The sequence below is a fragment of the Melanostigma gelatinosum genome (assembly GCF_949748355.1).
Source record: "Melanostigma gelatinosum genome assembly, chromosome: 7".
Lineage (NCBI taxonomy): Eukaryota > Metazoa > Chordata > Actinopteri > Perciformes > Zoarcidae > Melanostigma > Melanostigma gelatinosum.
The window spans coordinates 26,595,557-26,609,536 of NC_136640.1; the positions used below are offsets into that span (position 1 = coordinate 26,595,557).

At 41.6% G+C, this 13,980-nt stretch overlaps 1 protein-coding gene across 1 annotated transcript in view; it reads right to left on the minus strand.

Annotated features, from left to right (window-relative positions):
* Nucleotides 1–13,980, minus strand: part of bcas3 (BCAS3 microtubule associated cell migration factor) — a 374,328-nt gene that overhangs the window by 246,852 nt on the left and 113,496 nt on the right. The window contains exons 16-18 of the mRNA XM_079271901.1: nt 4,157–4,281; nt 1,033–1,198; nt 853–950 (exon numbers count right to left, since the gene is read on the minus strand). Coding sequence (XP_079128027.1) covers nt 853–950; nt 1,033–1,198; nt 4,157–4,281 — 389 coding nt within the window. The remainder of the gene's footprint in view (nt 1–852; nt 951–1,032; nt 1,199–4,156; nt 4,282–13,980) is intronic.

The window sequence follows — 13,980 nt, forward strand, 5'->3', positions numbered from 1 at the left end:
GCCACGCTGCTGTCACTTTTATTATTACCCCACATTTTTAAGCTCAACACACAGTGGGTTTGAATTTGTAAAACGGCCCTGGGCCTGTATATTTCTGCGTTGTCTGGAAACTAATCAAAATCAATTCTGAACTGATCATAATGTTTCCTTCTTTATCAAAATCTCAATGAACTGACAACTGAAACACGTCCATTTGAGCTGCCGAAAGCGAATCTGTATTGATTTGTATTGGCCTCTATTTCTTCCACTGACTTGTGATGTATTTATTAGGGGTGTAACAATACGCGTATTCGTATTGAACCGTTCGGTACGAGGCTCACGGTTCGGTACGCATGACGAACCGAATACGTTTGAATAAAAAAAAAAAAAACTTTATTTAACCAGGTAGTCCCATTGAGATTAAAAATCTCTTTTGCAAGATGTAAGTAACAATACAAGATGTAAGTAACAATACTACATAACATTAAGGAGCAGTTTTTATTTTTTATGCTTATGTGTTGCTAAGAAGACACCCCAGAAGATGAGTCACTCAGGTATAGTTCCATCATTGTTCAAAGTCAAAGAATAACTTTATGATATTAGTTGTAATGAATAAATATATTTTAAAATCAAGTACATTTCTCTGGCATTTATAGTTTTCTACTGTACCGAAACGTACCGAACCGTGGCTCCACTGTATCGTACCCAACCCAACCGTGAGTTTTGTGAACCGTTACACCCCTAGTATTTATACATTAACATATGCATCCCTGAATGTTACTTTGCATTCTATTTGAACACAACTTGATAATGTGAATGGGCTTGTTTGTGTAAACCAATGAACACATGAAGAACGATTTGTTTGCCGCTTACCAGCCAGAAGATACTGATAGTACTGCACCAGGTCTGAGGCCAACACCAATGGGTGGTTGGAGCTGAAGGGTGGCTGCAGCTCATTCCATTGTGGAGTTCTGCTCCAAAAGACAAATCAACTATGAGACCGACTGTATAAGAGGCACTTTTTCAAGGATCGAGTGGTCGACAAAGTGTTACCTGGCTAGAGTCCAGCAGGCCCTTGGACAGGTGCTGAGCTCCAAAGGTGTGTCATCACTAATCTTTTGAGCAGTGCTAATTGGCCGTGGCTCCAGGACATGCTCCACCAAGTTACCATAGCAACTGATGATGTACAGCGAGTCGACAACAGACTGCCTGGCCTGATCTGTGAATGGGACGTAAAACAAGACAATTAAGAAAAATACTGCTGCAGCTGCTACTTAAAATCATTATTGACACATGCATTACTAATAATGAGGGAGAAAATGCAGACAGTTAAACGTTTTTCAAGATGTTGTATCCATACGGAATTTGGTATTGACTTTTGGGAAGATGTGTTTGGACTTGGGCCTCATGGAAGAACCACTCCTACAACAGACTCCTTCTTAATTCAGTGGCTTGTACAAGTCATTTAGGAGAACTTTCCGCACTCGCCAATTTTCTCAGGTACCAACACACTTTATGAGTTGGCCGACCTGGAGTCATGTGCTATTGGTCACAATCCATTTAAAACTCCTAAATGAATTGCACTTCATAATTATGTTGACATTATCCTGTTTGACTTTGCAACTCTAATTATAGGTTCATATGATGTATTCATATAGCATGACATTATTAACTTGAATTATAATTAGCTGTTGATGCTATTGTAAAACACTACCATGTCAATATGAACATCTCAAACTGCGAAACAACTTCAATAATGTCAGCCTGTCAAGTTGCAGTCATCGATGGCCTTGCTGTAGGGTGCTCATTTTCGCACAGGTGATATGTTTAACCCTTCATTTAGTCAGTTATCTCAAGTTAGGTGTCTTTGCTGAATTTGAAATGGTACACTCATTCTGGCCCAACGTACAAAAGATAAAAGAAATTAATACGAACTAGAAAAAGCATTTCCTGCTGAAAATGCGTTGGAATGCTGAAAGCTGAAATTAATTGTGAAAACATTGCTGAAAATTAAGAAATGGGAGACTATCTGTCTGAAAAATGTTGAAGCTCGAAAGCATTTAAACTGCACTGCTGAAAAACCTTCTTGTTGAAATGTCTAACTATGGTGTCTGTAGCTGAAAGTATGAGGAAGAAGAAGGCTTTGAAAGTTGAAGTATAACAGGATTTGAAGGTTTTCTCCATAGAGATCCCATTCAAAAGAAAATTGCAAAAAGCTTAATTCAAAAAGTTTAAAGATTACAAATATGAAAAGTCAAAGCACCCCTCTCCTGAAAGAGCTGAACATTTTGATATTTGAACAATTTCTGTAGCTTAAACAAATTTCAGAAGGAGTGATATTTGTAGTAATAGTAGTAGAAGTTGTATTTGAAGTAGAAGTATTATTAGTAGTAGAAGTATTAGTAGCATTAGAATAAGTAGTAGTCGTAGCAGTAGTGATATTTGTAATAGTAGTAGTATAAGTTGTAGTTGTAGTAGAAGTATCATTAGTAGTAGAAGTATTAGTATTAAGAAGAAGTAGTAATATTTAGAAGAAGTAGTAGCCTAGTATCAGTAGTAGTAGTAATAGCTGTAGTAGTGGTCGTAGTATTTAATATAACAGTAGTAAAAGTAATGGCAGTATTTGAAGTAGCAGTAGTAGTAGTACTAGTAGCAGTCGTACTAATAGCTGTCGTAGTATTAGTACTGCTAGTAGCATGAATAGCAGTAGTAGCAGTTGTAGTATAAGTAATAGTCGTAGTGGTAGTAATAGCAGTAGTGGTAGTGATAATATTGATGGTAGGAGTAATAGCACTAGTAATAGTAGCAACAGCAAAAGTTGTAGTAGAAGTAGTAGCAGCAGTAGTCGTAGTAATACTAGAAATATTAGCAGCAGTAGTAGTTGTCGCAGTATTAGTAAGAGCATTCATTATTTCAACAAAAAAGCCGAATTTTGAGCTTAATGTTTACATACAGTTAATCCATGGGGCTTTTATTTTGAAAGGGTGGGGCTGGGTTGGGGAGGGAGGGGAGATAATCATAATGTTTGACACACATAAACAGAGGTTATTAAATGACAGGCTTCATCACAAACAGTTCAGTTATAATTCACTCTCTGGGGCTTTTATTTTGAAATGGGGTGTGGGGTGTGGGGGAGAAGGGGAGAGGAGACAGAATCATAATGTTAGATAAACACAAACCGGTTATTAAATGACAGGCTCATCACAAGCATTTCAGTTGGGATTCATTCTGTGGGGCTTTTATTTAAAAATGGCGTGTGTGTGTGGGGGGGGGGGGGGTGGAGGAGGGGGGAAATACCTCTAAAGATCCCTAAGACCTGAATGACTGACTGAGAGAGACACAGAGAGATAGAGGGAGAGGAGTGTATGTGCGTGTGTGTCTGTGAGTCTGTGTGTTTATCAACATCACTAATTGGCTCAATCGCGAACACCTGTGTGCCTGAAGCCATTTGAAAATATTCTCCATAGAGATCCCATTGAAAATCAAAAGCTTAATCATTCAAAAAGTTTAAAGGTTAGAAATATGAAAAGTCATAGCACCCCTCTGGTGAAAGAGCTGAACATTTTGATAGTTGAATGGTTTCTGTTAGATAAACACAAACCGGTTATTAAATGACAGGCTCATCACAAGCATTTCAGTTAGGATTCATTCTGTGGGGCTTTTATTTTTAAAATTGCATGTGTGTGTGTGGGGGGGGGGGGGGGGAGGGGGGAAAGACCTCTAAAGATCCCTAAGACCTGAATGACTGTATGAGAGACACAGAGAGAGAGAGGAGTGTATGTGCGCGTGTGTCTGTGAGTCTGTGTGTTTATCAACATCACTAATTGGCTCAATCGCGAACACCTGTGTGCCTGAAGCCATTTGAAAATATTCTCCATAGAGATCCTATTGAAAAAATAAAAAGCTTAATAATTCAAAAAGTTTAAAGGTTAGAAATATAAAAAGTCATAGCACCCCTCTGGTGAAAGAGCTGAACATTTTAATAGTTGAACGGTTTCTGTAGCTTAAAAAATGAAGGAGGAGAAGCGGTGCGACGGAAGAAATAGAAGAAGTTGAATAAAGATTCGAAGAACAATAGTTGGAATGCTTAACAGCATTCCAACAATTAGAAAATGTTGTTGCATGAGGTCAATTTACTCTAGAAAAATACAAAAAGTATCCAAGGCCATGGTCTAACCTTTCTCTCTCTTCATGTTAGGGTTGGTGATGAACCAGGAGCGAGGCGAGGCAAAGATGGCGGCCACACAGAACTCTCCTCCACTGGACTTGCTCGGGGAGATCTGAGGCGGCGGCTTAGCTTTGCTTCAGGAGGAAAAAGAGAACAACGTTGACACAAGTTAAAAACTGTACTGCAGAGTGTTTTCTCAAAGGTGCTCTGTGTGGTTTTTGAACTTTAATATGTCAAACCCAAATGACTTGTGATTGAGCGGGTTAAATCATGTAACCAAATGAGAAGGAAATATAGCAAATTACCATTTTGTCAGAATTAAGACTGGTGGCACAAAATGTCAACTACATGACATATGTAGCACCTTTGAGACCAAAATCTGTGAGTGGTTGTTCCATGAATGATAACCATAATCTGATTTAGAAGAAGTGATGATTTTCAACAGCATAACACAAGAAATGTAAATGGTAATTACACAGCGACATCTCTGAACGACAAACATAAACTTTATAGAAGTGCTTTGCATGCAAGGGCCAAACATGGGAAATTGAAATAAATAAATAAATACAACATTCACATTAGTAGCAGAAAATGAGAAAATTAATTTAGCTCTGACACAAATATGAAATATTCAGATTTATTTCCCCCCCCTTTCTAGGTAACTTCCTCTCTGAAAAGGACCGTATTGAGACAGGGTGTCCAGGTAGAAGAAGACAATCGGCCTTTTCACTCGGGGCGTGGCCATTCGGGCTGCCATCCCGTTCGGAGAAAGCCAATTGCTTGGTTTGGCATGTCCAAATTGCACCAACTTCAACACTGCACTTGGTCGCCAGTAATACGTCCACCAACCGTAAAGTAGACTATAGTATACAGTGTTGGTGCGGTGGGAATGCCTCTGCAGAAGGTCCCATGAAAGCTGTTACCCAGTGTGGCAGAAAAGTTGGTCCTGGCTAAACTTAAGGGGCAGCGTGTTGCAATATGATGAAGAGATCAGATGTATTTATTTGCCAGCAACAATATGTACAAGAACACTATCCAGGTGGACTGTAGCATGCACCTTGTAGCTTTGTGCTACATTGTTGTTGGCTGTGAGATGTAAGAGACACTGTGACGTTGTTACTGTAGTGTTCCGGTGTTGTACTGCACAGGCTTGAAATGATTACCCCCCTTACCCCCCAGTGGTTTCTTAGTGTTAAATAAACCTTCAGACTGAGCTTCCTGGTTTGTATTTGATCTCTTACCTGCTACGTTGTAACACTCAACTTATGTGGCTTGGTACTGTTTCGTTACTGTGCTATTGTTAACGTGCACTTAAACTAGAACTGTACTCTAACATGTAACTCAGTGTTTAAAGACAACAAACTGACCGTTTGCAACCAAAAAGAAACACAACATTTGGCTTCCATTGTTACAATGTGCACAGGTTGGTCAGCCAAACAAGTCACAATATTCCCTCAGCTTTGTTCACTACCGGATCATCACTGGCGAACGATGTCATGTGATCGGTAATAGGGCATATTTTCAGTTTTCTTAACTTCTTAAAATTGCCCTACCAGTTGGTGGATAGGGGTGAATGATTGGTGTTGCACGATAGTATTAGGGTGAGGGTTATTATTTTATTTTTTTAAAGGTTAATATACAGTAGGTATAACTCCATTTTTACTTTACTGTTTTGAGAAACTTGTAAGTGGTGTATACTCCAATAACATTCCTGCTCCTCCATATGGTAGGGACCAATACACATTTAAGTCCCACTAGATACACACGATCTAAATATTTGAAATAATGACATGCTATATTTATCCCTTAATGCGACATACACCTCACAACAGCAGTGTCCAAGCTGCCTCCCCTGGCGGCATTGCGTTGTGCTGCTGGCCACAGGAGAGAATTTACTGGGAGTCATGGGATTATTCAGCATGTCAGGACTGGTTGAGAGGAAACGGACACAGAAAGGGTTTTCAGCTGCAATAGTGCTCCCCATATGGTAATGATCAGAGAACAGTAGCCAGGTCTAGTGTTATTGTCCGGCCTTATAACCAATCTGGACAGTAAAACATGGTCATAGTAGATCAGGCATTAGGTGGGCTAAGGGCTTGAAGACTCACGGTGGTGTCACACACTCCCAGAGGGATGCTTAATCTTGACCTTTGTAACCACACTGGTGTGGAAGAAACACACTCACCGCTGTCTACACTCACTAAAAGAGAAAGAAATTGATGCAGAGCTGCACTTTTTCCGTTTTGTTCAGGGTTTTCCGAGACATTATACGGCTTTGGCGCAGCACCTAAGCATTTTTGCGCCGTGTCTAAGCCGTATAAATAAAAAGATTACGCAGAAAGCATCTGGAAGAGCCGACACGCGGGATGAGACGGGCAATGAGAACTAACGTGATATGATTTGTTTTCTGTACAATATACTATTAAAAAATACTGTCCGGCACAACTAGCCAGCCAAAGGTTGGCTTGAAGTGATCACTGTAAGCACTGGTACAATGGTGTACAGTGAATCCCACTGAATGGGAAATGAATTAGTTAACTAGATCGTATGCCCTTCAAGTAGAAAGCATACATAATAGTGACGATAAGAAGAAATCATCTACTAGTCTTTAAAAAAGTAAATGAATCAGAACAAGAAGTTGTTTAAATATGATGCCTTTATTATCAATGTTAATTTGCTAAACACAGTGAACCCATAAAATGCGAGTCTTTTGGCGGTAGCCCGTCTGCCGTTCACACTGCTGTCATCGTCAATGTACCGGCCCCGAGCAGCGGCAAGAAAATCAATTACACAAGAATAGTAAGCAACATATTCCTTGTGTTATGTTGTGAACACACCTGATGCACCTCACCAGCCCTTACTGTGCCCTTATCAGTGCATGAGCATCTGCTGGTTCAGGTGTGCTCGAGAACCTAAAGAACTAGAAAATGGGCAGGAAGGGGTGCCTGGAGGTCAGGGTCTAGGCTAGAGGCTATTAGTAGTATGATCAAGCCATGCCCCTTTTGAACAATTATTAGTGAACTGTTAGTCACAGTTGTGTTTGTTTTTTTCAAACAAAATATTTTCTGAATCTACTTTTTGGATTTGGAGAATATGGAAAAGTTCACAGCTTTCCAATTGATGTAAAATTATTAAAAAATGCATTGAATTGAAAAACATTCACGTCTTTGGGGGGTAATGAGTGTTAGTACTGTTCTATAGCTGAGAAAGCTGAGGGTAAAACTAAATAAAACAATGTTACCAGAGAGTTTTACCAGCTTCTGCTGGTAAAACTCTCTTTCTGTTGCCTCCCTTCAGGCTGTCAGCACCTCATAAATGACTCCCTGGATGCAAGGAGATGTTGATGTCTTAGTTTGGCCAACACCATGTGAAAGAGGGATCAGGAAATAGGAAGCAGAGAAGGTGGTCATAAGAAAGGCCTCTATACAAGTTCCGTAGCTTGTATTATTAGTGCTGGGTCAAGGGGAGAAGGCTGAATAACCAAAGATCCACAGTAAGCCCAGTCTGTGAGTGGAAGATGGGGGGGAGATAAAGTCACATTCAGGATATTGCCACAAACAGGTCCAGCTAACTATCTGCTAGCTATGAGGGAGTGTTTACATTACTGAACGTGCCCCCTTTTCTACCTTTCAACCTCAACAATCCTGGACAATTAAAAGGAAAATACAATGGGAAAGAAATGAACAAAGACACGAAACATTAAAGATATGTATACACTTCCAAGAATTCTCTGGAAGAAAGGTCAATGGTTTTGGAAACAAGGGATGTGTGACACCATATGACTTTTGTTCTCTGCTCAAGAGAAGGAACAGTATTCCAGACTTTGGCTGTGTGGTCCTGCAAAGTTAAAGTTCTTCTTTGGTGAGGTGTTTAATTGCCAAAAAACACTGGTGTTCCATCTCTCCCATTGGTGGAAAATATGTAAAACCCTCAAAGGGCCTTTGGTTCACTGGTTTCAATAACCCAGGAAACACAAATCCTATTTCAGAGCAGGCTGGTGTTGGTTTCCGAGGGTGAGAGCTTGAGGCTGACAAATACACCGCAGAGCGACTAACACTGTGTACTGGAAGATATTCTAACCTCCTCATAGTCATGTTGACTTTGGACGTGAATGGAAGTTGGATAATAAATCAAGTGAAAACATTGTTTAAATCTGAAATAGTAATATAGAGGGAATAACGACAAATCAGCATAAATGGTTTGAGTGCCACAGAACAGATTATGATTTGGAGCCATTAGAGTAACCTCACCTCACACACCACAACGTATATATACTATAACAAAGTACATACACGTATATACTCACTCACACACACACCAATACGTGTAAGTCTGTGATAGCAAGCTATAGCAGGCTACTGGCTCCCCACTGGGGTCTCATGGCTGGTGAGTTGGATTTGGGCGTCTTTGAAGAGGCCTCAGCCAGTGTCGAGCCTGCCAACAGGACCCAAGATCACAGCTCGGTTCCCGTCTCCTCTGGATTCAGTGACCACTTAAGTTTATTCATCTGTGTTTTAAATCATCCTTTTCCTCTTGATCTCACTTGAAGGGGCTTAAAAGTGTTGAGGTTTCTGCCCGTACCAAAGAGAGGCACAGCGCCGGCAGGAAGGGGCCTAATGCTGCTCTCCATATGTAGGGCAGCAAGCAGTCTTTGGAATGGCCCAATGGTGGTGGTGGGGGGGGGGAGTTGGCGACTGGCACCAAGGTCCGAAAAAAGTAACCCAATAGGAATAAATTGTGAAACATAAATAAATATACGATGCGGGGATTTGGGGGGAGGGGGTAACTAAACAAACGGAAAATCATTTTTTCTTCTTCTCTGTCCACAACATTTTGTTTTGTACGATTGCCCTTTAGGAGGGAGAATAATCCATTTTCTTTGCAACTTTAATCCACTGAAGACTACTCATGTCATTTCCACTTTTAATTTAACAAATGAGGACTCTTGACTGAGCTAATAGCTTTTCCTCAAGGGCATAATTCAATCATCAACCATCAAAGTCCCCTCGCATCACTACGCCCGAGGCTAACACGAGGCACCTCCGAGGGGGGATGGAAGTCCCGGTGGCAGCTTCCATTTCTTCTCAGGGCCCTCGCAGTCAACACATATGATAGAGCTCACTTGAGCTGACTATCCGGTGCTAAAAGAGCTGTTCGGCTGCCGTTGCACTGATTCTGGGCAATATGGTGAACTCACATCAGAAAAGGAGCCGGTATTAAGACTGCAACCAGGAAGGGAGAGAGAGACAGAGAGAGGAAGAGAGAGAGGGCAGTCATGTGGAGGACACATCCTTCAACGTCACATTTATTATTTTACAACAGCTCTTGGAAAAGAGGCAGCCTTGGGTCTGTGTCGAACACACAGCACTAATGACAACCACTGGAGACTCAGTGAACATTGGAGAGCGGCCATCACCGTGGAAACCAGGACTATTTTCTTTTACCTGTTGCTATTCCCGATTCTCTACGTGTGCCGTACTAGACATGTACGTTTATTAAAGTCAGACTGTGCAAATAATATTAAATACATTAGTGAAGGTCCATATATTTGGTTAGAAGGTTGGAGTCTCACACCACACAATCAGTTGTTTCAAATACGTGCTTAGAACATGAAGTGGAAACTTGAGAAGGCATTATTCAGCCACGGTGCCCTGGAAAAGGAAAGAAAAAGGGCTGAACTCAGGGTAAGCAGTTCTTGGCGAATGGACTGTCATTGCTCATGTCCCAAGACATACACTGTTAGAGAAAGAATATAGGTCTAACAAGCTGAAGTCTTAGCAGAAGGCGGTTATTGCGAGGGTCAAGATTCCGACGCTAATGATGTGTACCTTTGAAAGATATACGCTCTGAAATCACTAAGGGCCTGGATTAAGCGGGAGGTGGATGAAGACAGAAAGGAAAAAAGCTTAAATTAAAAAGTATGAGTGACTGCCCACAACAAAAGACGAAACCCAAGACTCGGGGAAGGCAGCACATGCTATTCATTTTCTAAAGTGAATGGAGTAGACAGGGAGGAGGTGGAGAGCAGGGAGCCGGGAAGGGAAAAGTTCACTTCACTGAGCCACTCAATCATCTCCCCATAAGTGACTCTATCATAATGGGGCTTCTTTTAAAAGCGTGTAAGCATCTGATTTCATGAGACAGCGTTGAAAAGAGACTTGGCCTCAGCCCCCTGCAAGACAAAGATCCTTGAATGGGAAGATGCTGTGCCCTCTAACGTTTCAATCTCAGTGAAGGGCATGAAAAGATGAAGTTGAACTCAAAATGTAAGGGTGAAAGTTGCAACTTCCTGATTATGAGGCTTAAAATATTATTAAGTCGTTCTCCTGGCCGGAAGAGGAGGAGAAGCCAGATCTTGGTCTCCCCTCAGAGAACCGGTCGCTGCCGGAAGCCCCGCTGAAGTCTGAGCTGAAGTCTGAGCTGAAGTCTGAGCTGAAGTCTGAGCTGAAGTCTGAGCTGGAGTCTGAGCTGAAGTCTGAGCTGAAGTCTGAGCTGAAGTCTGAGCTGAAGTCTGAGCTGAAGTCTGAGCTGGAGTCTGAGCTGAAGTCTGAGCTGAAGTCTGAGCTGAAGTCTGAGCTGGAGTCTGAGCTGGAGTCTGAGCTGAAGTCTGAGCTGAAGTCTGAGCTGAAGTCTGAGCTGAAGTCTGAGCTGAAGTCTGAGCTGAAGTCTGAGCTGGAGTCTGAGCTGAAGTCTGAGCTGAAGTCTGAGCTGAAGGGGTTTCTGGTGAACCTGCAGGAGTTTGTCTGATTTCGCTGGAATCCGACCCGGTGGCCCCGATGACAAGTATCAGGTATAACTATATAGAATAATACAAACCTCTCACTGATGGTCTTGTTTTACTGATGTAGCCACATAAAGGTATCATTATTAACAGTTAAAAGTTCCTTGTGGTAACTAATATTTAGCCATTTTTGAGTTCATGTGACTTCTCCATTCTTAGTCTTGCCTCCCAAGCTCTGATTGGCTCGGTCGTTTTTCGGCCATCAGTGAGCATCACACTTTTTGTAAATTGTTGAAGAAAGTTGGAGATGTGGGCAGGGACTCCGAGGTCTTGTAAAGGTAAGGCTTCGTCTAAATAACAAGGTGATTTGTTGATATTCAGAACACGAGGGTTGTCATTAGAGCTAATCTGTGCTTTTCTGCTGAACACAGAAACCAGGTGGACGAGAGCCGACCGTGGGCCGTATGTTACACACTCTGAGCGACCTCCTTCACATTATACATGGTGATTTGACCCATCGTTACTAGAATACCAAAATGATGAGTGAAGCTTGAAATTAAATGATTTAGTTAAATGAACAAAACAGAAAAGCAGATTTTTACATTTAACACATTTAACAACATGAACAGAATATACCAAGGAACAGTTACTGCATGCAAACACACATGAAACAGAGAAAGTTTTCTTTGCGTGGTAAAAGAAATGTGAACGTGTTTTACACGAAGGCATTATTTTTGGAACTACATCACAGAGGGTCTAAACGGAGAGAAAGACAGACAACAGAGAAACCACATGGCAACCAGACAAGAGTGCTACGGCATTTAACCTAAAGTCCTACAATATGTCCGCTGCACTACCACCTCAAATACACACCTAAAGCATCACTTTTTATCTATTTCCTAAAAGACCAGGTGTTAAAATGTGAACCCATGAATTCTTTGTTCGCTTTAGTACCATAGTGGCCTTAACACAACATGTTGAATCACCCGACTACAAAAGTTCAACATACACAGAAACAAAATTGTAGGTTTTGCAAAAAAAAAGGCATAAAAAGATGACAAAATAACAAACGCCCCTCTTTGGGATTTGTCCGGCTTGAGGAGTGACTGCAGAGACTGCAGAATGTGTTGAAAATATAGCAGGAGACAAATGAGAGGTAAAGGAGGCGGGGTATTCAGTTGCATGCTACCGAGGGAGACAAGAAGGGGAAGAGCAAAACTCACCATGGAGTTTTAATGGCAAAACATCCCGCCCCAAAGAGGTAGGGTCTTCATGAGTGGGGGGAGGGGGAGGGGGTGGGGGTACAGAGATAGACGGAAAAAACATTATTAAACTAGCACACTTGAGCAAACACACTTTTCACATGACATACTTTTTGACGTGTCTGTTTAAGTGCACAACACATATGAGGCAGGAAAGAGAATGTCCGTGCGCTAAGATGGATTTGAAAAGCTGCGGGATGGCTTGATGATTCATCTGCTCAAGCTGCTCTGTCAAGTGTGATACCATATATTTGGCAGATGCAGCACATGTCCACAGACTTTGTTCCTTTTTTTTCTTCGGACATCTGTCATGCTTTTATTTTTTTCTCCCTTAACTTGAAAGGGATTGGGTACATGTGCAGAAACACGTAGGTCTGAATCCAACCGTGTAAATAGAATACAGGAAAACGATGGGAAACAGTTCTGATTGTTGAGATTGAGAAAGTTTAAGTATGAGGAGTTTATCCAATTTCCATAACAACTGGGGACACCAATAAAACTAACAGCACTCAGGCATTGTTCGGACAAGAAGTTGTGTGTTTGAATGCAACTTCTTTTTTTAGTAAGAGTGTGTATTTATGGCCATGCATTGTCTTTTGAATGTGTGTGTGGGCCAATGTGTGTTCACTGTGATTATGTTAACAAGTACACAGTATGTGTGTGTGTGTGTGTGTGTGTGTGTGTGTGCGTGTGTGTGTGTGTAAGAGTCATCTAGAATGTCTTTTTCACGGTATATTTCTGTCCATCTGTCAGTCTGTGCGTGTTTCTAATGTTTACAAGACATTAGGAGTGGGAGTGTGTTCCTGTGTTTATTCTGCATGTCCAGAGATAGTGACAGAGCTCCGTAAACAGTTTACAGTAAATAAGCCTTTTCCCTACAGCAATAAAGGTCCGATGAGACTGAACTCTGTCCCCGCCAGCAAACCTCCCCTAGTCATGAAAAACAGAATCTCCAGCCAACCAAAGCACTCTGCAGCACTTCTTTATTTTATCGCTTTCGCCGCATCCGCCCGGGCCCTCCTAACGATAGCACACAGTCTTCAATTAGTCTTGGTACATGGATGTGTAGAAAAATGTTCCTCCGGGAGACAGGGAGCAACAATTTGCCCTGGAATGTCTTACTCCTGGAGCGCAAGTTGAGAAGTGAACATGCTGGTTGGTGTAATGGAGGCCCCTGGTAATCTGCCACTCATCAAAGAGGTGCAGAGGGGGGTGGACGGTCTCTACTGTCCGCCCTCCGCTGAGCCTATCGAACCCACTGAGCCCCCACTCTGGGTCTCCAGCTGGGTAAATGGATGGACTCCAATGGGAGAGTGATGGACGAATGGGGTGAGCTCTCCATGGGGGTAGCGAAGGCCAAGTAGGCTTTAGGGCTAACAAGATGCCACTTTCAATTTCTCCCCCTTACTTCCTCGGGACTTATTGTTGGCGGAATTTATTGTTGGTGGCTAACGGAGTGATGGGAATTAATGGCAGTTGGAGAAAAACTAGAAAAAGCATTTCCTGCTGAAAATGCGTTGGAATGCTGAAAACTGAAATTAATCGCAAAAACATTGCTGAAAATAGATATCCAATTCAAAAACAAATTGCAAAAAGCTTAATAATTCAAAAAGTTTAAAGATTACAAATATGAAAAGTCATATCACACCTCTCCTGAAAGAGCTGAACATTTTGATATTTGAACAGTTTCTGTGGCTTAAAAAAATTCATCAGTGGTGATATTTGTAGTAGTATAAGTTGTAGTAGAAGTATTAGTAGCATTAGAATAAGTACTAGTAGTGCTTAACAGCATTCCAACAACTAAATTCCCAATCCAAAACAATAGCGGGAGCATTGTGGCTCATGGAGGC